The sequence below is a fragment of the Alligator mississippiensis genome, chromosome 15 (genome assembly GCF_030867095.1).
Source record: "Alligator mississippiensis isolate rAllMis1 chromosome 15, rAllMis1, whole genome shotgun sequence".
In the NCBI taxonomy this organism is placed as follows: Eukaryota; Metazoa; Chordata; order Crocodylia; family Alligatoridae; genus Alligator; species Alligator mississippiensis.
This window is the reverse complement of record NC_081838.1, coordinates 23,515,124-23,541,233: the sequence shown is the minus strand read 5'-3', so window position 1 is coordinate 23,541,233 and position 26,110 is coordinate 23,515,124. Positions and strand designations below refer to the sequence as shown.

The 26,110-nt window shown below is 63.9% G+C and overlaps 5 protein-coding genes and 1 long non-coding RNA gene across 10 annotated transcripts; 3 read left to right on the top strand and 3 right to left on the bottom strand.

The window, feature by feature from the left end:
• Positions 1-1,145: 1,145 nt before the first annotated feature.
• Positions 1,146-7,715, bottom strand: LOC102562878 (2-acylglycerol O-acyltransferase 3). 2 transcript variants are annotated; one of them, XM_059717888.1, is made up of 8 exons: positions 6,835-7,715; positions 6,227-6,334; positions 6,011-6,081; positions 5,661-5,865; positions 5,171-5,339; positions 4,638-4,819; positions 3,395-3,444; positions 1,146-1,355 (listed from the first exon to the last, which is right to left on the bottom strand). In XM_059717888.1, exons 1-8 carry the CDS (start codon positions 6,902-6,904, stop codon positions 1,161-1,163), a joined length of 1,050 nt encoding a protein of 349 aa, XP_059573871.1. In that variant the 5' UTR covers positions 6,905-7,715; the 3' UTR covers positions 1,146-1,160. The 2 variants fall into 2 exon arrangements, with proteins under 2 accessions (XP_059573871.1, XP_019344225.1); XM_019488680.2 differs by having other exon boundaries at positions 1,238-3,444.
• A 99-nt stretch (positions 7,716-7,814) lies between these two features.
• Positions 7,815-14,043, bottom strand: TAF6 (TATA-box binding protein associated factor 6). Of its 2 annotated transcripts, none has more exons than XM_059717856.1 (15): positions 13,810-14,043; positions 13,386-13,559; positions 13,193-13,279; positions 12,946-13,099; positions 12,811-12,867; positions 12,336-12,455; positions 12,119-12,261; positions 11,964-12,041; positions 10,546-10,647; positions 10,254-10,436; positions 9,729-9,803; positions 9,518-9,643; positions 9,216-9,389; positions 8,585-8,788; positions 7,815-8,491 (listed from the first exon to the last, which is right to left on the bottom strand). In XM_059717856.1, exons 1-15 carry the CDS (start codon positions 14,041-14,043, stop codon positions 8,084-8,086), a joined length of 2,319 nt encoding a protein of 772 aa, XP_059573839.1. In that variant the 3' UTR covers positions 7,815-8,083. The 2 variants fall into 2 exon arrangements, with proteins under 2 accessions (XP_059573839.1, XP_059573840.1); XM_059717857.1 differs by having other exon boundaries at positions 13,386-13,555; positions 13,832-13,897.
• Positions 14,044-15,157: 1,114 nt separating this feature from the next.
• CNPY4 (canopy FGF signaling regulator 4) lies at positions 15,158-16,643 on the top strand. The gene is given in 5 exon segments (XM_059717892.1): positions 15,158-15,232; positions 15,234-15,534; positions 15,652-15,754; positions 16,010-16,256; positions 16,553-16,643. Coding segments are annotated over 4 exon segments (639 nt in total). The 5' UTR covers positions 15,158-15,178; the 3' UTR covers positions 16,191-16,256; positions 16,553-16,643.
• A 185-nt stretch (positions 16,644-16,828) lies between these two features.
• MBLAC1 (metallo-beta-lactamase domain containing 1) lies at positions 16,829-20,055 on the top strand. The gene is made up of 5 exons (XM_019476589.2): positions 16,829-17,053; positions 18,997-19,062; positions 19,259-19,443; positions 19,575-19,764; positions 19,878-20,055. The coding sequence occupies exons 1-5, from the start codon at positions 16,829-16,831 to the stop codon at positions 19,890-19,892; spliced, it is 681 nt and encodes a 226-aa protein (XP_019332134.2). The 3' UTR covers positions 19,893-20,055.
• On the bottom strand, positions 19,984-22,702 carry LOC109280434 (uncharacterized). The gene is made up of 3 exons (XR_002086756.2): positions 22,612-22,702; positions 21,858-21,991; positions 19,984-20,069 (listed from the first exon to the last, which is right to left on the bottom strand). It is a non-coding gene; the product is annotated as an uncharacterized LOC109280434 (long non-coding RNA).
• LAMTOR4 (late endosomal/lysosomal adaptor, MAPK and MTOR activator 4) lies at positions 20,115-25,783 on the top strand. 3 transcript variants are annotated; one of them, XR_009457221.1, is made up of 6 exons: positions 20,115-20,476; positions 21,485-21,571; positions 21,640-21,690; positions 21,764-21,961; positions 22,532-22,797; positions 25,150-25,215. XR_009457221.1 is itself a non-coding variant. In XM_019476587.2 (4 exons), exons 1-4 carry the CDS (start codon positions 21,920-21,922, stop codon positions 25,652-25,654), a joined length of 339 nt encoding a protein of 112 aa, XP_019332132.1. In that variant the 5' UTR covers positions 21,878-21,919; the 3' UTR covers positions 25,655-25,783. The 3 variants fall into 3 exon arrangements, 2 of the variants coding, with proteins under 2 accessions (XP_019332132.1, XP_006266386.2); XM_019476587.2 differs by lacking the exons at positions 20,115-20,476; positions 21,485-21,571; positions 21,640-21,690; positions 22,532-22,797 and adding exons at positions 25,351-25,468; positions 25,557-25,783 and having other exon boundaries at positions 21,878-21,961; positions 25,150-25,230; XM_006266324.4 differs by lacking the exons at positions 20,115-20,476; positions 21,485-21,571; positions 21,640-21,690; positions 21,764-21,961; positions 22,532-22,797 and adding exons at positions 24,972-25,074; positions 25,351-25,468; positions 25,557-25,783 and having other exon boundaries at positions 25,150-25,230.
• The last annotated feature ends 327 nt before the right edge of the window (positions 25,784-26,110 follow it).

The window sequence follows — 26,110 nt, the reverse complement described above, 5'->3', positions numbered from 1 at the left end:
CCTTCTGCCCTTCATAGTGGGGGTCTCTGGTTTCACTATGCCCAGAGCCCATCAATATTAAAGGCAACCTGATGCAGCCTGGAAGGGGGGGGGGGGGTGACGTCTTGGGTGGGGTCAGACAGGTGAGATGGAAATATTTGCCCCTGGGGGTCCTGCCCTGCTGTCCTGCCATGAATATTCATGAACAGCTGGGCTGGGGAAAGCAGATAGGGGTCTAGGGGGCAGATCTGGGGCTGGCAGGTGCAGATAGGGGCCGGGAGGGGGGCTAGCTGGGCCTTGAGGGGGGCTGGGATGGGGTTCTGGGGGGCGAATCCCCCTCTATCCCCACTCGTGACAGTGACACCGTCTCCCTGGTCACGTGCCTGCCACCAAGCTATAAATAGCCCCAAGAGTCGGGGGGGGGCAGAGGGCTATGGGGGGGCCACCGAGCATTTAAAAGGACAGCACCCCTCATGCCAGCAGGGCCAGAACTCCTCCCCTTCCGCACCCCCTCCGCCGCAAGCATGGGACCCCTCCCCCCGCAAGTGCAGCCACGGGGGGGACCCAGGTATCCGGCCAGCTGGGGGGGTCCCCTAATCTCGCCCTCTCCCCTGGAATGCTCCCCGGACACCCCAAACCACCCCAGATCAAGGGGGTCCAGCCCCCCCAAATAACCAGGGATGCCCCCCCCTCCGAACTGGGAAGTGTGGGGCCCTCCCCTCCCCTCCCCACGCCCAATTTTGGGGTCCCCTCGCCTGCAGGGGCAGCTGGGAAGGCCCCCCCCAGCGATGCTCACCAGGATGCAGCGGCGGCTGGACCAGCACGCGCGAGTCCCGCGGGCGCTTTAAGGGGGGCCTGGCCCCGCCCCCGGGGGGCGGGGACGTCACGGGGGCTGCTTGCGTCACCGGCGGCCGTGGGACCTCGGAGGACCCCCCGCACCCCGCCCCCCCCCCCAGCAGCAGGCCTCCACCGGACACATTCCTATAAATGTTTTTTTGTAGATGTGCGTACACGTGTATATGTATATGTGTATGTGGATACATACATATGCAATTTTATATGTATGAATACACACACACACACACGCATATACAAACACAGATGCATACATTGTGTGTGTGTGTGTGTGTGCGCGTGCGCGCGCGAGCATATCAGGCACGCATGCACACACAGACATAAGTTTATATAGATGAACACACACATACATATATGTACACAGGTTCCAATATATTTATGTACACACACACATGCAGGCAGGTTCTTTGCGTAAATGTGTTGTCTTTTATTGAACCAACTAAATAGTTGGAAAAATGTTTCTTGGCAAGCTTCGAGGCGTCTACTGTAGAGGTGGTGACTGAAGGTAGAGAAGAGGCTGTCTGTGAAGAGGGAAATAGCTGGAAATTAGACGAAGGGCAGGAAAGGAGGGAGCAGATTAGGGGGCAAAGAGAAACGTGCGAGGTCCGGGCTGGCAGGTCCCTGGCTGGGGAATCAGATGTTGGGCAGGATGTGTGTGTGTGTGTGTGTGTGTGTGTGTTGTGGCGGGGGTCACGTGAGTTCCACCATGGTGGGTTTGCAGTGGGGGCAGGTCCTGCACGGTGCAACACGTGCACACACGGGACCCAGGCGTCCGGGTCTCTCTCACACAGACACACGCAGAGGCTGTGGCCCCCCCCGCTGGCAGGACCCTCAATGGGCCTTTGTCCGAAGCTGGCACCGGCCGGGTACGGTGGGGGCGGGGGGTAAGGACGTGCGGCCGGACACGAACACACCGACACGTGCCCGCAGCCCCACACGCACGTGGGCACGAGGAGCCCCGCGTGAGCCCCAAGGGGTTCCAGCCCGGTGGACACGCGCGCACACGTCACGCAGGCACACGCCCCATGCCCGCACACACACGCACACCCTTCCACACACACACACAAATACAGGCACACACACAAAGATACACACATGCAAAGACACTTCCCCACGCACACGCACACAGCCCCATGCACACACCTTCACAAAGACACACGCTCCCATGTGCTCACACACACATACACTGATATACACCCCATGCACACGTGCACACACACCTTGACACAGATACACCCCCATTGACACACGTGCACACACCTTTACAGTCCATGCACACGCACACAGACACACACACGTGCACACCTCCAACCCCCCGCATGCTCTCTCTTGCACACTTCCTCGCACGCCCCTGCAACCCCCGACTCCCGACGCCACTACCCAGGGCAGACAGGCAGAAGCAGCCCCGCGCAGGCGCACTGGCAACACCCACTCTTCCTGGCACCCTCCCTCCACTGCCAGCCACCGGCCGGGAGTTCCGCGCATGCGCAGTGTATTGCGGACGCGGAGCCGTGGCTCAGCGGGTCAGCCCCCCAGTCTTCCCGTTCGAGTCCCCGTGGCGCCGCTTTCCTCTCCCGCCGGGGGCTCTGCCATTGACGGGGCACGGTGCGGGGTTTTTTTTGGGGGGGGGAACACCCCTGGGGGGTTTTATTCTAGGCCCCGCCTTTTTATTCTTTTGCAGCCTGGTTTGGGGCACGGCTGTGAGGGGGTGAAGGGGAGACAAGGCGGCCGGCAGGGTCCAGCGCCCACCCTGTGTGTTGCTGCTCAGTGTGGGGAGGGAGGGGGCTGTGTGTGTGCACATGTACACTTCTTGCAAGTGCAACACAAGGGTAGGGTGTGCAGTGTGGGTGTGCTTGCACACAGCTGTGTGCATGTTATGATACAGAGTGCATGTGTGTGCACCTTGTAAGTGCAACACAACTGTATGGTGTGCATGTGTGTACACATGTATACTTCTTGCAAGTGCAACACAAGTGTAGGGTGTCCAGCATAGGCATGCACACACACACACACACACACACACACACACACGTGCCCTGGACACCTTACATTTGTCTTCCACTTGCAAGAAGTGTACATGTTCGATCCTCTACAGTTGTGTTGCACTTGCAAAATGTCATGCGCTGAATGTGCAAGCACAAACAGATACACACACACGTACGTGCATGCCACCCCATTTTTTTGGTTCTGGTTGCCTTTCCAAGCTGGACCAACACCTGCATTGCATTACAGAGCACACCTGTGTGTGTGTGTGTGTGTACCAGTGCATGACATTTTGTGCCACCTTGTGTTGCATGCTTGCAAACTATGCACCACCCCCTGCTCCCTGCCCCATGGCCCTGCACCCACAGCAACCCCTCCAAGAGGTGGAGCCAGGCACAGCTCAAGGGCGGCGGGGGGGGGTCTTTATTGTGGGGTCTCTCCTGGGTAGTCGTTGCTGGGGCCACTGCCAGGCCTAGACAAGGTGCAGGCGGCAGGTAGGGCCCAGGCCGGCGGCCACCTTGTGGCGCTCAAACAGGGTACGCAGTGCCGCCACATAGAGCGCGTGGTAGTGTAGTACCTCCTCTGGCGTCGCCTTCACCCGCCGCGGAACTGGGATGGGGCTGCCCACTGTGGGTCAAGGGGTAGTGGCCAGCCGGGACACAGGGGTCAGCCATCTGGCCCAGCCACACTCACTACCCCCTGGCCACACCCCCATGCTCCAAGCCCTGTCCTCCATGCTGTAGGCCCACCCCCAAGCCTTGGAGGCACCCCTGCTTCTCTCACTACACCAGTAACACTGGTATTTGGCTCCACCCCTTCTGCCCCAAGCCCTGCCCACCACCTTATAGCCGTACCCCCCCCCCCCGGGGGGGCCACCTGTATTCTTAGCCTTTGGCTCCACTCCACAACACCTGTAGCTCCGCCCCCAGGTCTCCGGCTCCTCCCTTTCTCTCCGGGCCCCGCCTCCAGCTGTGTAGTCCCACCTCCCAGGGGGTTGGCTTCCCCCTTCTGCTTCAGACAATCCTCCGAGGCCTGCAGCCAGGTCCTCACTGCCCAGGTCCCGCCCCCAGGCTCTTGGCTCCACCCCTACTCCAGACCCTGCCCCTGGGTCCTTAGCTCCGCCTGTGTCCCAAGCCTGTCCTCCAGCCCAATAGCCCCAACCCACTTAAAGCCCACCCGTGGTCCCCAATCCCCGTCTCTTCTGTCCCAGGCCCTGACCCCCAAACCCTTAGCTCCGTGCCCAACACTGAAGCCCCACCCCACGCGCCCCTGTAAGCCTCTAGCTCCACCCCAAGTCACATCCCCAAGGCCCGTTGCCACACACCCCTTCCACAGGCCCCGCCCCCAGACCCTTAGCCCCTCCTCCTCTGTGCTAAGACCCTCCAGTACCCCGTCCCCAGGTCCCCGCCCAGGATCTGTAGCTCCGCCCCTCCTCCCCAGGTCCCGCCCCCAGGCCCTCGGCTCCTCCTCCTGTGTGCCAAGAACCACCCACATCACCATGCCGGCCCCGGAGCCTTGGCCCCGCCCCCAGGGCCTATAGCTCCGCCCCACGCAAACCTCATCCCCAAGGCCCCACCGCCCTCCTCCAGCCCCAAGCCCCGCCCCTGGTCCCGTAGACCCTCCCACTCCAAACTCTGCCCCCCAGACCTTAATCCTCCTCTTCACCCCAGGCCCTACCCTCACGGCTTGTGGCTCCGCCCCCACCCCAGCCACGCCCCCAGGGCCCCACCCTTCCTCCAGTGCTAAGGGCTACGGGGCTGGAGGCGGGCCTATCTCACCCCAAACCCCGCCCTCAGGCCCGAAGCCCCACCCCTACTCACCTACGACAGTGAGGGGGCGGGGCCTGGGCAGCAGCCCCCACTCCCCCCGGATGACGCAGGGCGCGAAGCCCACGAGCGCTCGGAACCGCTCCTGCAGGCGCCGCGCTAGGCCGCCGGGTGCGAACTGCGCTTGCGCGAACAGCTCGGGCTCGCCCAGGGACAGCAGCGGCACCAGACAGGCCCTGCGCGACCGCGAACCGTGTGGGGCGGAAAGCGGGGTCAGCAGGGGAGCTGCGCCAACCTCGCCCCCGGGCGGCCCGCCCACGTGATACCCCACGCGGCGTGGATCCGCACCCAGCCACTCTGAGACTGCGGATCCTCCCACGTGACACCCTTCGTGGCTTGGCTTTCCCCCACCCACTCAGGGACCCATTGCGCAGTCCCCACCGCATCCTCTGGACCCACCCACGTGACACCCCACACAGCGTGGATCCTCTGCACCCACTCAGGGACCTCCCCCAGTGCAGCCCCCCATTCGCCCCCCACGCAGTGTAGACGCTTGGCCCCGCCCCCTCGCGTACAGCAGCACCCACCCGTGACGCAGCGCCACGCGCACAAAGCCCGTGCGCCTGAGCAGCGTGAGGCGGTAGGAGCCGGGGGCGGAGTCCAACGCCTCGGCGGCCCCGCCCACCACGATGCCCACGGCCACGCCGGGCCGCGACAGCAGGAAGTCCAGGCTGGCGCGGCTCACAGGGCACATCCCTGCACGGCAAAAACAAAGGGACGCAAACACGACTCAAAATAGCGCGCAGCGAGGGCGGGGCTGAGAAACCCGCGCAAAGGGCCCTAAATGCCCGTCGCGGCGGCTGAAAATACCGCGCAAAAGTCGCGCAAGCGGAATTTGAAGACGCCCCCCCACCCCGTTTCTGAGCCCACGGGTAGGTTGTGCAGCTGTGTGCATGTTATGATACAGAGTGCATGTGCGTGCACCTTGTAAGTGGGGTAATTAGGGGGTATTTAGGGTGTGCACCGTGTAAGTGGGGGAATTAGGACCCCTCCCCCTCAACCCCGTCCGTGCCGTACCGGCGCTCATGAGGTACTCGCGGTAGCCGGGCAGGAGGAAGAGGCCGCGCAGCGGCGCTAGGACAGGGCGCAGCCCCGGGAAGAGGCGCGGGAAACCGGCGGCCTCGGTGCAGAGCGCCGCGAAGGCTCCCGCGCACGCGATACCGTGTGGGTGCGCGCCTAGCACATAGCTGCGCCCGGGCGGGAGCGGGGCCGTGCGCACCACCTGCGGGAGGTAAATGTGGGGTTAACACGGGGTAAGAGGCCATGCGCAGCCCGGGGGCGGGGGGGGGGGGTTCATGGGGCTTAAGGCAGGGTGACGGGCATGCGCACCCCTCCTCCTTGCCACGGGGTAATCCCCCCCGCCGTACCTTGATGGGGAAATAGTCACAGAAATGGGCCCAGATCCGCCGGCGCCGCAACCAGTCGCAGGGACGCCCGCCTGGGGAGAGTGGGGACAAGGGTCAGGGGAGTGGGACCGGGGAAGGGCTGCGCCAGCTCGCCTGTGACCAGGGGCTGAAGGGAGCAGGGGGCAGCACCCCAATCCGGGGGGGGGTGGGGGCAGGGCCCCGATCCGGGGGGGACACCTCTCTCGGGGGTGTCCCAGTCCAGCAGCCACCAGGCGAAGTAGAGCACGGACACAAGCCAGAGGCGCGTGAAGAGGAGCCAGAGCAGCAGCACTGTGCACACGGGGCCTGGAGGGGGAAGCGGAGGGGTGAGGAACAACCCCAGAACACCCTCCCCCCCAATGATCTCAGAGACCCCCAATAATTCCTCAGTGCCCCCCACGACCCCAATGACCTAAGATCCCCACGCGATCCTGTGACCCGCACAACCACCAATGACCCCTCTAGTGACCTGAGACTCCTCGACTTCCCAGGGACCCCCCCCATGACCCCTAATGACCTGAGACCCCAATGACACCCCACGACCCGAGACTGGCCTGAGACCCTGGTTTCCCAATCACTGCCACAACCTCGAATGACCTCAGACCCCCAATGACCCCCCACAACCTCAGAGACCTCCAATGACCCCCCAATTACCTCCCGCAGTCCCAAATGACCCGGGGCCATTGACCCCCATGACCTCACACACCCCTATTAAGGCCCAAAGGACCCCCCACGGCCTCTAATGACCCCCCCCACACCCTCCCATGACCTGAGAGACCCCAAATGACCCTTGCACCCCCACGCACCCAGGAAAAGGAAGGTAAGCATCCACTGCAGGGCGCTGAGCACCTCGAGCTGCCGCTTGCTCAGCCCCATGGGCCCGTACGGATGCAGCTGCAGTTGGGGGGATCCCAGGGCCCGCGTGCAGCTGGCTCTGGCGTGGGGGGGGGTGTAACCGGCCCCAGGGCTCGGCCCTGCGCCACGTCCCGCCTGCACCCGCACTTTGCCCCCAGGTGGGGCAAGGAGACGGCCAGGACACCTGGGCTCCCTCCTGGCCTGGGGGTGGGGCGGATGCCTGGCTCTGCTGGGAGGGGAGGGGAGGGGAGGGGAGGGGAGGGAAGGGCCTGGGAGCAGGGAGGGCTCTGGGGTGGGTGAGTCTAGGAGATGCTGAATCCCACCCCACAACCCCAGCCTTGCCCCTCTCCTGGCAGCACCCTCACGTTGGCCCCTCCCACTCCTCCATCAACTATTAGCTTCAAGTTGACCCCCACTTCTTGTTCTAGACCGGCCCCAATGATCTGATGTCAGAGCAGCCATCATGCCCCCCACATCCATGGCAAGAGGTCAGCCCCCCCCCCATAATCAAGGTGTATGATGGAACATGTCACAGCCCCTAGGGATGTCACAGCTCCTTGTGAGATCCAGAGGGCCTGTGACATCACAACCCCATGACATAGCTTCTTGTGATGTCATAGCCCCTGGGGATGTCAGCCTGCCATGTCACAGCAGATGGTGACATCACTTCCCCATCATGATGCCACAACCCCTTGGCACAGCACAGCCTCTCATGTCACAGCTCCCGCCGCTGCAGTGCTGTCACACCCCCCAGTGCTCCCCAAAATCTGCCCCACCCCAGGGCTGCCTCCTAAACCTCCAAGATGTGACAGACCAGACACAGTGTGTAACTCCCAGCAGCTGTGCGCAATGTGTGGGGACGGCCCGAACTGGAGCCTGGGTTCCTGGGGGGGCGGAGGGGGTCCTGGGGTGGGAGTCAGAGACAAGTGCAGGCAGGGGTTGGCTCCTTTATTGGGGGGGGTGTATTTACATAGCTAAGTACAGGGGGGCACAACCCCCACATTGAAATTACCCTGGGGAGCAATGGGGGGTAAGGGATCACAGAGGGGGTCACTGGGCAGACTAGGGGTTATAGAGGGGTCACATGAGATCACAGGGGTCATTGGGTGAGCTGCAGGGGATCACTGGAAGTCACAGGAGGGTCATGGAAGTCACTAGGTGGGGGGGTCACAAGGGGATGATGGGAAGGCCATGAGGGGTTCACTGGGCGGGCTGGGGGGAGGGGGTGGTGCCCCCAGGGGCACCATTGGCCTTGCTGGCAGGGGGGGCTGGTGTGGCCTGGGGGCTGTCGCTGGCCTCAGCCTTAGGGGGAGCAGCAGCAGGGGGGGAGGCCTGGGCCCCAGTCCCCCCTGGAGCTCCCCCCACCAACCCCCCCGCAGCTGAGGGGGTGGGGCCAGGGCTGGGGGCGGGGCCGGGGGGCAGGGAGACCACAATGTACTTTTGCAGGGAGGGGCCGGAGGGGCCAGGGCTGGGAGGGGCTGGGGCAGCTGACACCAGCTTCACCACTGGGGGTGGAGGTGGTGCCCCCCCCGCCCCCCCCACTGCTACAGGGGCTCCCCCAGCTGCCCCTGCGCCTGCTGGAGATGCTGCCGTGGTGAACGTGATCACCTGCAATGAGAGGGGGGGGGGGGTTGTGTCACGGAGGCTCCTGGATATCTGGGTCCCACCCAGACCCTTGAGTCACCCACCCTCTGACCGTACCTGCTGGGAGGCGCTGGAGCCAGAGGCCGAGGACATGACGATGAACTTGGTGGGGGGGGGTGAGGGCTGGCTGGGGGGGGCCGGGCGCCCCCCTGGCACCAGACCAGGCACAGGCAGTGCCAGTGTCCCCGGCACCTTCAGGAGGGGGGAGGCGCGTGGTGCTGGGCTCTGCGGGGCCTGCGCCAGTGTCAGCGTTGGCCGTGGCTGCGGGAAATCAAACGGGGTGGGGGGCGGGTTGAAGAAGGGGGCAGGGTCAGGCAGCTGGCAATGCCCTATGTCCTGGCCCTGCCCCTTGAAAGATTAAGCCCCGCCTCCTTTCCACAAGCACACCCCCAGAGGGGATTTGGGGGGATCCCTAGAACAAGCCCCACATCCTGGTTTTAGGTCTGGCCCCCTCCCCTAAGCCCCACCCATTAGAGAAAGTACTGGGGATGGGGAAGGTGGTGCTTTCCCCCTCACCTGCTCTAGGCTCCACCCCCTAATATAGGCCCCTCCCCAAGCCCCACCCCCAAAGGGCAGGAAAGTCATCTGGATGGGGAGGATGGTCCCCTCCCCATTCCCCTAGGCCCCACCCCCTACCCCATTTCCTGCTTGTACCTGGGTGATGAGGAAGGTGGTGCCCTGCCCCTACCTGGGTGATGGTGAGGGTGGTGCGGTTGACCTGCTGGGCCTGCAGCGCGGCCTGGGCCCGGGCCTTGACCACGTGGGAGCAGAGCAGGGCACCAAGGTGCCCGTAGTCAGCCTTGTAGGATTCCTGGTTGTCTGGTGGCGCCCGCAGCTTTGCCAGCACTGGCGCACAGTGCTTCTGCAACCGGGGTGAGGTGGTTAGCTGGGGAAGGGGACCCAGACCAGGCAAGGGACCCCAGTTTCCAAGCAGGGGACCCAGGAGTCTGGGGAAGGGACCCAGACCCCAGGTCCTCCACCCTCACGCACCAGGAGCAGGCTCTGGACGTGGTCAGCCCCGATGCGGTCGATGGTGCTGAGCACTGGCCCCTCCAGCACTGCGCGCACACGCTCACCCTCACCCGCCAGGCGCGGCAGAATCAGTGTCTTGATCACCTGTGGGTGGTTAGAGGGGCTCAGCTGGGCCTGTCACCCCTGTGACCTCTGACCCCTTGACCCCTGCTCCCCACCCTGCACTCACATCAGGGCCCAGCTCCGCCAGCCCCGCGATGGACCCATAGCGCGTCGTCCACGGTGTCTTCTCATCCACCCAGCTCTGGGGGAGAGGCCAGTCAGCTTGGAGGTGCAGTCTCCTGGGAAGCCACACCCCGGTAGGCCACACCCCCAGGCCTGTGAGGGTTTGATTGGCTAGGCCCTGCCCCGTGGCAGGTGATGCAGGATTGGAAAGGGGTGAAGCCTTGCCCCCTCTCCTGGCTCCGCCCACTGGAAAAAGGTCTTGGTGATGCAGGATTGGATGGTTGGTGGTGGGTAGGGGACCCAGTGTCCAGGGAGGGGAGCCCCGTCCCAGGCCCTGTCCCCCTCGGTGAAGGTCTTGGTGATGCAGGACTGAATGTTGGTGGACAGCCTTGCCCCTGCCCCTAGGTTCAGGCCCTATCCCATTTACAAGCCCTGCCCACCTTGAAGGTCTTGGTGATGCCCAACTAGAGGTTACTGGTGGACAGCCCTGACTCCACCCCAGCCCCGCCCCCTGGAAGGCCCCGCCCACCTTGGTGAAGGTCTTGGTGATGCGGGACTGGATGTTGTTGGTGGTAGTGCTGAAGTTCTTGCAGACCTGAGCTACGAGGCGGGCGGCGAAGTCGCGCAGCGCCCAGTGGTTGTCCACATCTGGGCGTAGGCAGAGTTGGCGGCTCACGATGCAGGTCATCACGGCTGGGATCAGCTCATGCAGCTGCCAAGAACCCAGGTGTCTGGGACCCCAACCCTGCCTGGGAACCCAGGCATCTGGGTCCCCAGCCCCCCTGCTCCGCCCCCACAGAGAACCCAGGTGTCTGGCTCACGTATTTTTCCAGGTACAAGGTGGGGTTGTCCATCAGCGCCTTCACCATGCGCATGAGGTAGATGAGCAGCGCCAGATTGTTCTGCACCACATTCACCCGCACCTGGGGTCAGGGGTCAGAGGTCAGAGCATGGCCAGCCCCTTCCTGCCCCCTCCCCCAGGAGGCAGCAGCCATCTCTGGGGGGAGGCATTGGTGGCTGGGTATAGCAGGGAAGGGAGCTGCAGCCACCTCTGGGGGGAGGCATTGATCTCCAAGTATAACAGGGATCTCCAAATGCAGCTGGCTCTGGGGGGAATGTTAACAGCCAAGTGTAACAGGCAGTTAACATGCAGCCAGCTCTGGGGTGGGGCAGTGGGGGCTGGGTATAACAAGGACCCCACAAATTCAGCTGGCTCTGGGGTGCAAAATTAACAGCCAGGTATAACTAGCAACAGAAATACAGCTACCTCTGGGATGAAGCACTGACAGCCAAGCTGCCTCTGGGGTGGGACATGTTTCAGGCTGGTAATAACAAGCACCTTAAATGCAATTATCTCTGGGGTGGGGTGTTGTGGGCTGAATATACCAAGAACCCCCAAAGGCAGTTGGCTCTGAAGAGGAGCATAAGGGGCTGCATATAACAGGGACCTGACATGCAGCCATCTATGGGGTGAAGCATTAACAGCCCAGTATAACCAGCAGCTGAGATTCAGCCACCTGTGCAGTGGGGGTTCTGGGGCCTGGGTATAACAGGAACCTCCAAAGGCAGCGGTTTTGGGCTGGGGAGCATCAGGGGTAGCCAAGTATAAGAGAGTGCTGAGATGCAGGTGGCTCTGGAGTGGGTGGGGGGGTGCTGCAGAATGGATAACAGGGACAGCCAAAGACAGCTGTCTCCGAGGCAGACACTGGGTAAACCAATCCCCACTGTGGCTGGCTCTGGGGTGCAACATTAACAACCAAGTATAACAAGCAGCTGAAATACAGCCACCTCTGGGGTAAAGCAGCGACAGCCAAGTATAACAGAGAGCTGAGATGCAGCAGGCTCTGCAGTACAGGTGTTGCAGGGTATAACAGGGCCCCCCCCCAAAGGCAGCTGGCTCTGGGGGCAGCATCAGGGGCTGTGTAGAACAGAAACCTGAAATGCAAACAACCATGTCTGGGGTGAAACAATGACAACCCAGTATAACAGAAAGCCGAGATGCAGCTGGCTGGGGTGCAACATTAACAGCCAAATATAACAAACAACTGAAAGACAGCCACCTCTGGGGTGAGATGTTGACAGCACAGTATAACAGAGAGCTGACATGAAGCCACCTCTGGGCTGGGGCGTTACAGACTGGATATAACAGACCACCCCAAAGGCAGCCGGCTCTGGGGTGGATGCTGGGCTGACCCATGCCCAATGCACCCAGCTTTGGGGTGAAACAGCCCACACTCACCCCCTCGGAGATGAAGGTGCTGAAGCGTGGCAGCATCTGGTAGAGCCCAGGGTCTGTGGCGATGCTCTGCAGGGCCTCCTGGGGGAGCACAGTCAGGCTGGGGGTGGTCCTGGGCCCCGGGGACGGGGTCCAGGGATCCAGGGGGGAGCACTCACAGCACGCTTAGCCTCGCAGGAACCCACGCAGGCCTCTGTGATCTCCTTGTAGTAAAGCTGCTGCTCCACTGAGAGCTCGTGGATGCTGCGCGGCTTCAGGCGCAGTGCCGCGCCCTCCAGCAACCCTCCCTTCTTCTCTTTGCCTGGGGAGCAGGGGGCAGGGTCAGCCAGGCCTTGCCCATGCTGTGCCTCCCGTTCCCGGGTCCCTCGCACTGACCCTTGGCGTCGGGGGCGGCTGCGCTCTGGCCCTTGCCCTTCAGGGCCCCATCGTCGTCCTGCCCCGGCTTTGCGGCCTTCAGGGGCTCTGTGGCCTCGGTCTTCTGCTGTTCCTTGGGGGCTGTGGGGGAAGGGGGATTGGAAATCGGTGTGAGGCTGGCTCTGGGGTGGGATGTTGCCTGGGAGTAACAAATGCAGCTGGCTCTGGGATGAAACATTCTCTGGGTGTAATGGGTGCGGCTGGCTCTGGGGTGGGCACCAGGCTGGGTAGAATGAGGCCTGGATGCAGCCAACTCTGCGGTGGGCAGAATGGGGCCTGATGCAGCTGGCTCTGAGGCGGGATGTTGACTGAATAGAACAGGGCCTGTTAACCCCTTGTTAGCCACATCTGTGCATCTAGGTCAGTACAAGGCAGGTGGGGAGGGTATTGAGAAGTGGAAGGGGGGTTCTCCCAGATGCCTGGGTCCTTGACTCACCGGGGGGTGGGTTCTCAGGGATGGCCGGCTGGACGCCCTCGATGCTGAGCCAATGAGCTGCGGAGAGATGGACAAATGGATAGGGTCAGAGGAGCTCTAGGTCGGGGGGGCCAGGGGTTGGGGGCCAGGGCTCACCCTTGAGGCACACGTCCAGGGGCACGCGGGGCAGCGGTGTGTTGATGATGTCACTGAGCTCAACCTCGCGCTCGTCATAGAAGTAGAGCTCGCGCCCACCTCCACTGGCGAAGCGGAAAGGCAGGAACTCTTGTGCCTGGAACCCATACAGCGGCTGCAAGGCAGGGGCAGGGGTTGGGGGTCAGCTGGGGGCACCGAGCACCGCCCCCAGGGCACCCCCGTCAGCCCTGAGGCTGTCCCCCGGCACCTCCACGTTCTTGAGCTTGAGTGCATAGTCGATGTCGCTGGTTGTCAGCTTGCGGCGCCGCCCCATGTGCATGAACTTCACGGCGTCCTGGGGAGGTGCAGACAGGGGGGGTTAGGCACTCACAGGGCTGGAGGCAGCTGGCTCTGGGGTGTGGGGTGAGGTGTAAGGGGTGGGGGGGGGGAAGCAAAGGTACCTGTGCAATCTCCTTGAGACGGTAGCTGACCTCGTCAGCCAGCAGCTGTGCAGCCTCCTCAGGCACCTGCGCCAGCCCCATGGACTCGGCCACCACCTTCATGGAGTCACCAGGCAGCAGCGTCTGGCTCAGCTTTGGCTTCTTCTCCTCCGCCATCCTGCCGGGGGGGGGCACCTGGGGGGCACAGGGCCATGTTGGGGGGGTGCAGGGACCCCCAGAGCTGCCCTTGCCCGGGGGTTCCCCCACCCCTCGGGGATCCCCATCCTAGGGTGCCCCCCCCAGGTCCCCCCCACCCCACAGGAACCCCCTCCCACGTCACTCTCCTCCCTCCATAGGAACCCCCCCACATGATCCCACCCCCAGGGACTCCCCTCCCTCTATGGAAACCCCCCACGTCACCACCCTCCCCCCATGTGACCCTCACCCCCAGGAGCTGCCCCCCCACGCACAGGGCGCCCCCAAGCTCACGCGGGCGCCTCGCGCCCCGCCGCCGTCCTAGCCCCGCCCCCAGCGACTCGCCGCTCACTACCACCCTGCCAGGACTTGCAGCCACACTGCGCACGCACAAAGCAACTGTAGGAACCAAAACCTCACTACGCATGCGCCATCCTACCAGTTGAAGCCTCATCACTATCGCTGCGCATGCGTAATGCTCCATTTGTCACTCTCTACCCTACGTTCCTTGCCCGCAGTTCTCCGCATGCACTCTGCTTCACCCTTCTGTGGCTGAGAGTGCGCATGCTCGATGCCAGCTCCCTCTTAAAGGGGCCGCATTTTCCAGAGTTGCCATGGGGGCGCTGGGGCTCCCTCTGTTGGCGCTGTTGTTCGGGGCACGGGCGGGGGCGCCCACCCTGTGTGAAGGTAAAGAGGCGGGGCACTTAAAGGTGCCATATGCGGCTATAGGGACCAGGCAGCGGCTATAAGGGGCGGGGGACATATGCCAGGCTGTGGCAGCAGAGCAGGGGCCTCCACTGCATGCACAGGGAGGGGAGCTGCTGTGGTCCATACAGGTCTATAGGGCCTGGTAGGCGGGGCTGGGCAGTGTCACAGGCCACTGGGTCTGATACGAAAGTATGGACCTGGACTGGAGGGGAGGCCCCATAGGGTGCTAAAGGCAGTCCATATGGGGCTATACAGACCTGGGCAGGAGGAGAGGCCCCATAGGGCATTACAGATGGTCCATACGCCCTCTATGGCCTGGGCAGAGGGGGCAGAGCTGGAGGGCAGGCCCCGCGGGGTGGATGCCGGCCGGGCAGGGGTGCTGGCGAGGGTTCTGACCGCTGCCTTTCGCAGACTGCAAGTATCTGAGCCTGGAGCTGGAGGCAGTGCTGGCCAGCAGCGCCCGCTCTGCAGAGGTGCTGGACTCGGGTCGGTGTCCGCTACAGCGTCTTGCGAGTGCCATCGGGACGCCGGGGCTCCTCAGGGGTGAGCGCAACGGGAGCGCGGGCACCTGGGTTCCCTCCTGGCTCAGGGACAGGGGCCTTGGTGGGGGGAGGGGCAGGACCCTGAAAAGTTCCAGTGGGGTTCCCCCCCCCCTTCTAGGTCTGCCTCTCCCCAGCTCCTTGCCCCCTTTTTCTTTCTCCTGCCCCAGGAAGACGCATCTGGCCGAGGCGCTGGAGAGTGTCTGTGAGTGGCTGCTGCAATACAGCATCCACACCGAGTGCCCTGGGAGCCTGCGCTACGCTAAGGTCAGCCGGTTTCCCCCTTCTGCGAGGGCAGCGGGGCCTGGGTTCCCTCCCTGGCGCCTCAGACCTTCCCAACCCCTTCCCCAGGGCCAGAGCCAGAGCCAGACCATGAGCACCCTGCGCAACCTGGTGCACAAGGGGGTGAAGGTGGACCGGGGCGTCCCCCCCAGAGCTGTGGGATGAGCCCTCGGTGGAGGTCACTCAGCTGAAGCAGCAGGTCAGGCCTAGTGGGGGGCTGTGGGTTGGCAGTGGGGGCCCTGGCAGGGCTGGTGGGGCAGGGGCTGTGGGCCAGGAGTGGAGGCCCAGGGAGGGGGGCTCTTACAGCTTCTGTGAGCCCCCCCTGCAGTGCGAGGTGATGCTGGAGTGCTATGAGGAGCCGCTGGAGGACTGGTACTTCCAACACCAGAAGCGGCTGCTGAGGAAGTTCCTCTGCGAGGGCCATGTGCCGGGGGCCAGGGACGTGGGTAAACAACCCCCTGCCCTGCCGGACCCGCAGCCCCTGCCTGCCCTAGTGCTGGTGCTGGCTATGCCCCAGACTCAGCTGCATTGTGGGGGCTTGCCCCCGGCCTTCCTGCCTGTAGCCTGCTTGGACGAGGTCTGGACCAGGAGCAAAGGGGACCACGGGAACCAGGAGGAGGAGGAAGACACAGATGCCGCCCGCAGCATGACCCCAGCGAGCTCTGAGCAAGTGGGAGGAGGTTGTGCACTATTGGGGAGGGGGGGGGGCGGGGGCTATCTGCCCCCGCCCAGGTGCAGCACCAGCCCCTCCCCACGTGGAGGGAGCGAGTGGCACCACATTAAAGCCCATGTGTTTTAACCCCTTCGTGGCTGTGTTAGGGATGTCTAGGGTTGGGGGCAACAGGGCATTTCCAGGCCACACCCTAGCGGCGAGAGACAGCTCAGACCTCTTCTCCCAAATCCCCTCCCTCTTCCTTTAAGGAAAACGCAGGTCAGCCCCGCGAAAACCCCTGGGAAGCTTTTTATCCCTCGCCGCCGCCCGTTCATTGGCTGCTTCCAAAATGGCAGCCCCCACTACGTGAAGGCCGCCATTTCCAAGATGGCAGCACCCAGTGCGGGGTATAGAGGAGGCGCGCCTATAGGTCACTTCCGAGGAGGATGAGTGCCCCCCCCCCCGGACCGTACCTCTGGTGTGCGGGCTCCGCTGCTGGGCGAGACCATCGTGGCGGTAATTGTAGGGGGGGAGGGACAGACCATTAAAGGGACCCGTTAAGGGATGGAGGACCCCCGGGGTATTGGGTGAAACCATTCAGTGACGGGCGGGGGGGGTAAAGGAGTGAGACCATTGAAGCGGGGGAGCGGGGCAGGACTGTTCGGGGACACCCTAGGGGCGGTCCGGACCATGTAGGGGCTGCTTTGGGCGCCGGCAAGCTCACCCCTGCCCCCCCCCCCCATGGCACTCTTTGATCTCCAACCTAAGCAAGCTACATGACCCTTGAACTCTAATCTCCTGTGCTGTTACAGTCGCATACAGACACCTACGACCCTGTCACCTTGGACCTCCAGCGGCCTTGTCCCTTGAGCCCCTTCTACTCAAGCCTACTGGACGACAGCCCAGCTGTGACCTCTGCAGGCCTTGCCCCCATGAATCCACCTCGGGATCCTCTCTGATCTGCTGAGCCGGGAACCCTGACCTCCAGCTTCTGGAGGGGTCTCATCCATCTGCAGCCTTTGACCTCTGGGGCCTGCACCCTTGACTCCCCCACGCCTCCACCCTCCTTCCGTGACCCGCAGCCCCCCATGACCGACCCCGGGGCTGCACCCTCAGTGCGCACGGCGCTGCTGGGCACACGGCGGATCATGGGCAGCCCTTACACGGTGGTGGTGCTGCAGGAGGGCTACCACCAGCCCACGCCGGATGGTGGTGCGCGGGCTGACGGGACAGTGACGCTGCTGCGGGGACCGCTCCCCATGTTGGTGGACACAGGGGGCCCGTGGGGTCGCGAGCGGCTCCTGGCAGCGCTGGTGGGTGAGGGTCTGGCACCAGCTGACATCAAGCACGTGGTCTGCACCCATGGCCACTCAGACCATGCTGGCAACCTCAACCTCTTCCCTGCGGCCGAGCTGCTCGTGGGCTTCGACCGCAGCGCGCCAGGCGCTGACCAGTACCTGCCTGTGGGGCTGGTGGAGGGTCGGCCGCATGCCCTGGACCCTGGGCACGTGGAAGTGGTGGCCACACCGGGCCACGTGGCCGCCCACACCAGTGTGGTGGTGCGGGGCACAATGCTGGGCACTGTGGTGGTGGCTGGGGACCTGTTCGAGCGGCATGGGGATGAGGATTCCTGGCAAGGGCTGAGCGAGGACCCAGCGCGGCAGGAGCACAGCCGCCAGTGGGTGCTCGGCTTCGCCGATGTGGTGGTACCTGGACATGGTGCCCCCTTCCGTGTACTGCGGGGGGATGGGGGGGGTGCCAAAGAGCCTGGGGGGGCAGAGGGGTGATGGCAGAAGGACCCAGGCATCTGGGCCCCCAGCCCCTCTGCTCTCACCCCCCAGGTGTCTGAGCGGCAAATAAACACCATAGAATTGAGCTGTTCTGCCTCTCTTGGGGGGGGGGGGGGGGAGGGCTGCGGTGCAGCACTGAGGTGGGGGAGGGCTGTGGTCGGCAGCAGGGTCTCTGTGAGGGTACTGAGGGGAGGGGGTGGGTGGCGATGGGAGGGTCCCTCCCAGGCTGGGAATGGAGGAGCCAGAGTGGGGAGAGAACCCAGGCATCCGGGGCTGCTTCGGTGCCAAAAGGGCTGGGGGCCTCCAGGACTCCTGAGGGGGTTGGGGTTGACCTAGGGACACAGACACAAGCATGATAGTGAGGGCTAGGCCACACGCATGTGTCCTGGACCTGTGGGGCCCACATGTGTGTCTGTGCCACCAGGTTGGGGCATGTCCTGGACGCCTGCGTTCTGCATGTGCAGATAGCACCCCCCCACCCCCTGGGCCTGGGGGCAGGGTTCAAGGGGCTGCTCCACCCTGTAACCAGGACCTGAGCAGACCCAGATGCCTGGGTTCCACAGGAAACCCCTGGTCCCTGCCCCAATCGATCGAGCCAAGGCCTTGATGGCAGGTCACAGCTCAAGGCCACAGCACCTGGAGCTCCTAGACCCCGGACTCCTGGGTTCTCTGGGGTGGGAGGGGCTGAGGAGTGAGAGCAGGGGGCTGGAGACCTGGATGCCTGGGCTCTCTGGGAGCAGCTGGTGGGGGGGGTGCCCAGGCCCCAGCCCCTGGGTTGTCTGTGGGTGCCTCCTCCCTACCTGTTCCCCCTGGTCCACAAGTTGAACCCAGGGCTGTAGGGCAAAGGTGGCATTTATGGGGCCTTAGCCCTGAGAACAGAAAAGCTTGTTAAATAATCAGTGTCATAACTTGTGTTGTCTACCCCCCTTGCACCCCCCGCCAATCAGGAACCCAGGTATGTGGGGTCCCAGCCCCTGCCCCCCCAGGTATCTAGGCCCCTCTACTCTCACCCTCCAACCCCTCCCCTCCCACAGAACCCAGGCATCTGAGCCTGGGGGAGCCTCCCTTCATAGCCCCCCGCCCCCGCAGTTGCTATCTTGCCCGTGGGGCAAACTCCAGGAGCAGCCACACCCGCCCCCAACCTATATATTCCGCAGCCCCAGCAGGCCCCGCAGCCACCATGTGCCCCGGGGCCTGTTCGCGGGTGTTGGGAGCCGCGCTCTGTCCCCTGGCTGTACTCTGCGCCATCTGCAATGTGCTGCTCTTCTTCCCCAACTGGGAGACCCAGTTTGTGCATGGCGGTGGCGCCCACCTCACCCCGGAGGTGATGTACATGGGTGGCCTTGTTGGCGGCGGCCTGTTGGTACGAGGGACGCTGGGCAGATGGGGAGGGACTGGGAGCTAAGCCAGGGGATGCGGGGTGCAGGCCAGACCAGGGTCTTTGCCCTTCTCTCTTCTCCTTCCAGATTGTGATCACCGCCATCCACTTCCAGGCAGCTGGGCATCGGGGCTGCTGCGGGAACCGCTGCGGGGTGAGAGACCCCTGCCCTAAATCAAGGGGCTGGGGTTTGGGTGTGAGGGGCACCAGCAGGGTGGGGGAGGGGCTGCAGGTCAGGAGTGAGGGATACTGGGGGCGCAGGGGCTGCAGGGCAGGAGTGAGGGGCACCGGATGGCTTGATCCTGATCCTGCCCCCACCCCTGGCTAACAGCCCTCCCCTGCCCCTGCAGATGTTCCTGTCCATGCTGATGGCGGTGCTGGGCATAGGGGGTGCGATCTATGCCATGACGGTGTCGGGGCTGGCACTGGTCCGCGGGCCCCTGTGCCAGTATCTCCTGCCCGAAGGCAACCTCTCAGATTGGGGACGGCCCTTCCAGGGCCCACCCTGGAAGTCCGACGATGATGATGACTTCAGGTTGGGGGGGCGAGGGTTGGGAGTGAGGGGCACCGGTGGGGGGGCTGGAGAGGCAGGGGATGCGGGTCAAGAGTGAGGGGCACTGGCTGGGCTTTGGGGGCCAATCCAGGGTGACCCCCTACCCCCCGCAGGAAGTCGAGCTACCTGTTCCACCCGGAACTCTGGGGGAAATGCCACAACCCGCCGGACGTGGTGAAGTTCAACATCATTCTTTTCTCACTGATCCTGGGGGGAGCCGTGCTGGAGCTGCTGCTCTGCACTGTGCAGTTCTTCAACAGCTGTGCTGGCTGCATCTGTGGCCCCCGGCTCCGCAAGCGCCCTGTGAGTGCCTCTTATTCCCAGCAGGCCCCACCCCAGAGCCAGCCACCCTGCAGGGCTGGCCGCGGGCTGTGACAGGGACAGATGGGGACTCACCTCCTTCCTTTCTCTTTCAGGCGACGCAGCACTGAGGTGCACTGGAGCCGCACCCCCAGCTCCAGACCCACATGGGTACCCAGGCATCCAGGGTCACCCTAAGCACCATGGACCCAGGACGACTTTGGGAAGGGAGTACGGGGAGGGGGTCCTGCTGTACCTTGCTTGTGGCTCCAATAAAGCCCAGGACAGGGCCAAGGGTCGTGTGGTGCCTGTGGAGAACGAGGGGGGATTGATGGGGGGTGGGAAGGAAGCTGTGACCTACCCGCTCCCTGACTGGAGCCCCTCACTCCCATCCCGCAGCTGTGCCAGCCCAAGTGGTGCCCCTGACCACCGACCCCCCAGCCCTGCAAATGCCCCTTACTCCCAACCCGCAACCCCCAGCTCAACAAGTGCCCCTCACTCCTGCCCCGCAGCCCCACCTCCATCCCCACCCCCACCAGTGCCCCTCACTCCAGACCTGCAGCCCCACCTCTCCTGCAGCGGGGGGGAGGGGGTGGGCAGGAAGTCACAGCTCAGCTGTTGGCCTGGCTGTGCTGTGTGGCTGTGGCAGTCCTGTCGCCCGCTCTGCCCCGAGCCATTGGCGGGGGGTCACAGAGCTTGGAGCCCCCCGAGGCGGGTAGGTGACTGCGGGGGGAAGTTGGTGGGGGGCATCCCGGACACCTGGGTTCTGTGTGTGCTGTGGGAGAGCAGGGAGCTGCCTCTCTGGGTCCTGTTCAACCCCCACAACTCACCTCCATGGAGCTGGGCTGGGGCAGATGTGGGGGTATCAAGGCTGGAGAAGGGGGCAGTGCCCTAGTGGGACCTGAGCTGAGACCTGAAGGACTCGTTCCATGTACACTTGGGGGATATCAGAGCTACAAGTACCCCCACCAGCTACTGGAATCTCTGGAGAGGGAAGGCCCCTGCCCTGCCCCCCCATGCAGTGCCCCCCAGGACACCTGGATCGGGGCCTGGCAGGGACTGCCCCCCCCCCGCCCCTCCCCCACTGTACAGATCTGGTGACAGGAACTCTTTATCAGCCCCACTCAGCAGTAACGACGGCGGCCTGTGGTGGCCTGTGGCTACAGGAAGGGAACCCAGGCATTTGGGTGCCCAGCCCCCCCTGCTCTCACCCCTCAGCCACTGCTGTCCTAGAGAACCCAGGCATCTGGGCTTCCCACTCTGATGTGCAAGACTCCACTTCTTCCCCTTTGAAACTGGAACTAAAGGATAGGAGCTGGGTCCTCTCCCTGCTGTCTAAGAGGGGATAAGGGATGGCTGTGAGAGAAGTGGGGGCTGGGAGCCCAGACGCCTGGGTTCTGCAAGGGGCTGGGCTTAGAACAAAGCCTGGGAGCCCAAACACCTACAGCTGGATTTAAGACAAGGCCTCGCTTCCACACAACCCCAATTATATTGCCGAGGGGCAAGGCACACACCTCAGCTGCCTCTTCCTGGGTGGGGGCTATAAAGGGGCGGCCCTGGGGGCAGGAAAGACTCATTAAAGGTAGAAGTTTTGACCTGGGACCAGTAGGTTACTGGGAGAACTGGGAAGGGGGCTGTGGGTTGGGAGCAAGGGGCACTGGCAGGGCTGGGGGGGCAGTCCAGGGGGGTCCCCATTGTCTCGAATCCCCCCCCCCCACTCCAGGCCCCGCGATGGCTGCAGATCCTGAAGACAGCTCCGTGCCGCTGTTGCGGGACCCTGAGGATTCCCCTGTGACCCTTGCCCTGACCTGTAAGTGCCCCCTGTCCCCCCTGGCTGACCCCTGCCCCAGGCTCCTCCTGACCCTGTGTCTCTTCCAGGCCTGGGGAAGCTGGTGCTGTCGGCGCTCCCGGTCGCCTGTGTTGCGGTTGGTGAGTCCAAACCCCTCAATGGGGCAGTGCAGATCCCCCCTTCTGCCCCCTCACTGACCCCACGCTCCCCCAGGGGCTGTGTACCTGCGGCAGTGTCCCTGCCAGCCCCTGGTGCCCGTTTACCTGCTGGGCATGGGGGTCGTGGCCCTGCTGAGCCTGATGCTGACCTGCCTGCCCTGTGGCGATGGGGCTGAGCCGCCCCCAGTGAAGCCTGGAGTCTGGGGCTGCCATGCGCTCTTCCTCCTCTTCCTCTTCGCCTGGTTCATCGCTGGTGAGTCACAGGCCCAGATGCCTGAGTCCACTGGGGAGAGAGGGAGTGGGATGTTTTGACCTTTGATCTCTCAGTGGCAGCCCTCTCATAGGGCTGCTTGTATACCAGGCCCCTCTAGCTTGCATTTCCCACCTCTCCAGCAGTGACCTCTGACCTCTTGTGGCCTTCCCTGACCCGTTACCTGCATCTTCCTAGCTAGCTGTGACCCCTCAAAGTCCCCCCTAGCAATAACTTCTGATCCTTTCTAGACCCCCATCTCAATGTTCTAGCTAGCTGTGACCCCCTTGATTTCCCCCCTAGCAGTAACCCCTGACCCCTTCCTGACCTCCAGAGCTGGGTATGACCCCGTCGCACTTCCCAGTTCCTATCTAGTTGTGACCCCTTGAAATTCTCTCTAGAAATGACCCCTTCCCAGTTGGGTGTGACCCCTGACTCCCCACCTACATCTTCCCAGCTAGCTGTGACTTTGTGAACTGCCCCCAGCAGTGACCTCTGGCCCCACCCCAGGCAGCCTGACTCTGCCCCTGCATGACCACTGACCCTTGCCCTCCCATGACCTCTACCCCACAGGCAACGTGTGGGTATACTCCATCTACCCACCGGAGTACGTAGCCATTGGGAACCCACACTTTTGCCACCGTGGCCTCTACCTCTTTGCCTTCTGGCTGACCACGGGTGCCTACATCGCGCTGGGCCTGGCGCTGCTGCTGGCCCTTGGAGCCACTGCCTGCCTCCTGCTGCTGCGCACTCGCCTGCCCTGGGCCCGCCACGCCGACTACCCCTAGGGGGTCAGGGATTGCTGGTCACTGTGTGCAGAAAATGGGACCAATAAATCAGTAAGAAGCCTAGGCCTCTGAGGCAGTATCCCCTAGGGCTCCCATGCGTTTGCCCACACTCCCATGATCCCCTGGGGTAGCAGCCCCCCTCGTCAACCTAACAAAACCCTGTTAAAGGGTGTCTGCAGGTCCCCCTGCACCCGGGTCTGGGGGAGGCAGGGTCCCGAGTATGTACCAGTGGCATCCACGTCCACGATAATCCCCTGCAGTGCCACAGGGGCTGGGACCGCGGCAGGTGGCAGGGAAGGAGAAGAGGGGTGAGAGGTGCCTGAGGGCAAAGAGCCCCCAGCCCAGTGCTGCTCTAGGAGGTCTTGGGGGTCCTAGTGCAGCTTGCACAGGCTATGTACTGAGGGCCAAATCTGGCAACACGACACAGCCATGGGGCTCCCATTCTGGTGGCACCACAGGGCAGCAGGGCCTCGCTGCAGGGGGCACCGGCCACCTGCCTAGAGGACAACTCCGCCTCCAGCACTGCTTCCAGGGCCATGGGGCTGGGGTGCCTGTGACGGTTAGTGCCCATGGGCCCTGCTGCATCCTGCAGGAGACAATGGGGGTCACAGGGTTGCTGGGCACTGGGACCCTCCAAGCACCAAAGGCCAAGGAAACCCAGGCATCCAGTCTGCCAGCTCTCACCCCTGCAGCCTCCCCTCACCCCCTCCCACACAGCTCAGGTTTCCGGGCTCCCAGACACTCATCCCCCAGCCACCACTCCCTGGCCAGGAGACCCCTGGCCCCAGGAGTCTGGGTGACAAAACCTGGCAGTTTCCCATAACTCGGGCACTGTGGATAGGATCTGACACAGGCGCCACCCTTGTTAAGAGGAGCTGTGGCAGGCAGGGTTGTCCCTCGGGGAGGGCGAATCGGGGTGACCACCCTGGGTCCCGCGCTTTGGGGGGCCCCGCAGAGCTGGGTGGAGCAGTGGTGGCGTAGAGTCGGGCGGAGTGGTGGCTCCGTGTCCAGTCATTTGCTATCCCCTGCTGCTGCTGTAGCTTCTGCTGGGCCTGGGCCAGAGTGGGGGTGGGTCCCTGCATGGGCTGATTTCCCGTGGGCCCCACACCCTGTTTGGGTCGCCTCTGGTGGCAGGATGTGCCGGGCCAGGCTGGGCTGGACTTTCCTATTCCACTTTTTCCCACTCCCTCGTGCACACGCAGCCCTCTGTCTCGTGGCACGTCGACCTCTCCATACGACACGACACTGTTCTGCAGCACCTCCAGCAGCAATGCGCTTTTTGTAGAAAACACTGGGTAAATCGAGACTCCCTGATGAGAGATTTCAATCCCAAATTAAATCATAATTTCAATGGATTTGATCAAATCCATCCTGCCGGTGCAGGGGACAACACAAGCACCTGGGACCCTTCACGCATGGGGAGAGAACCTAGGCATCTGGGCCCCCCACAGACCCCATACCCCTTCCCCCCACAGGCTGATGGCCAGACGCCGGTGTCTGCGCTGCCAGGCTGTGCCCCTGCCTGCGTACGCCCTGTGGCTGCACCACTTGTCAGTGACGTTTTCGGCTGCACCTAACAAAAATAGTCGATGATGTTAATCTTCCTTGTAGCGGTGCCGATGAGGCACAGCCGATGCCCTTGCACAGCTCGAGCCCCTTTCCCAGGCCTGGGAGGGGGTCTGCGGCTGGGTTCCCGCGGGTTGGAACAGGAGAGCGGGGGGGAGGAGTGAAAGTCCCCCGGCTGCGCTCCCATGATGCCCTGGGGCTCCTGTGCCCTTAGCTGCACTCCCAGAATGCCCTGGGGCAGGAGTCCTACTTACCCACACTCCCATCATCCCCAGAGGCAGGAAGCTGCCTTGGCTGCATTCCTGTGATTTAGCTGCATTCCCATGATGCCCCGAGACAGGAGCCCCCCTTGCTTGCACTCCCATGATCCTCTGCGGCAGGAGCCCCCTTGCCCGTACTCCCATGATGCCCTGCAGCTGAAGCCCCCTTACTCGCACTTCCAAGATACCCCAGGACAGGAGCCCCCCCCCAGCTCCTTGCCTGCCCTCCCGTGATGCCCTGCGGCAGGAGCTCCCATGCCCGCACTCCCGTGATCCTCTACGGCAGGAGCCCCCTTGCCCGCACTCCCATGATGCCCCGCGGCCGAGCCCTGCCCCCAGAACCCGGAAGCGGCTGCGCGTCCGGGCCCCGCCCCCCAGGAGGACGCAGCCAATCGACGACCGCCGGCTCCCGGCGGGCGGTGACAGGCAGCGGCGCGGGCCAATGGGATAAGGGGGCGGGGCGGGGCGCGCGGGGCGCGCTCAGCCGGCGGCTGCAGTCATGGTGAGTGAGTGCGGCCGGGCGGGGGGCAGTAGGGTCCCAGGCTTGATGTCTGACCCGCGACCCCCGACCCTGCAGACCACGGCGCTGACGCAGGGGCTTGAGCGGATCCCGGAGCAGCTCGGATACCTCGTGCTGTGCGACGGCGCCGTCCTGGCCGTGAGCTCGCGCGCCGGGGCGGGGGGTGCGGGGGACAGGAGCAGGGGCGGGGGCTCCAGGGTGTGGCGGGGTTGGGGGGCTCCCACGTGGCCGGGCCCCCCCTGACCCCGTGCCTCGCAGTCGTCGGGGGAGCTGGAGAACGACGAGGTGGCGGCGGCGGTGGTGGCGGAGCTGGTGGGCACGGCCTGCGGCCTGCGGCTGCAGCGCAGCCACGACCCCCCCTTCAAGCGCCTCTCGGGTGAGTGAGTCCTGCTGCTGGCGGGCACTCGCGTGTCCCCTGAGCCGGCAGGGCTGCCCCGACGCTGACACGTGCCCCTGCCCCGCAGTGGTGTTCGGCGAGCACAGCTTCCTGGTCACCGTCTCTGGACAGAAGATCTTCGTGCTGAAGCGGCAGAACCATGGCCGGGACCCGGTGCCCGTCTGACCTGCGCCCGCGGCCTGGGCCCGTGCACTTTGGGGCTGGGGGGCGGGGGAGGTCACTGGGGGTACTGGGAGTCATTGGTGGTAATGGGCCACAACTGTAATGACTACTAATTAAAGCATTGTCCCCGGATGCCCGGGCTCTGTGGCTCCTTCCCCCGTCCCAGGCTCCCAGCAGACCCTGCAGCGCTGCTCCCTGCACTTGCGCCGTGGGGCTGTGGTCTGGTCTCTTCCCAAAATGCACCACCAGCCCCCCACCCCTCCCAGCACCTGGCGGGACTGACCCTGGGACATCACTTCCCCTGGGGGGGCTTGAGCCACCCCCCTGCCCCCAATCCTCTGGGTGTAGCACAGAGTCAGGCCCAGGTTCCCTTGGGTCTCACTGCTGCAGCAGCGGGGCCAGGACTCGGGCAGGGAGATGCAACATAGCTCACTGGCTGGGTCTGGCTGCCGGGAGATT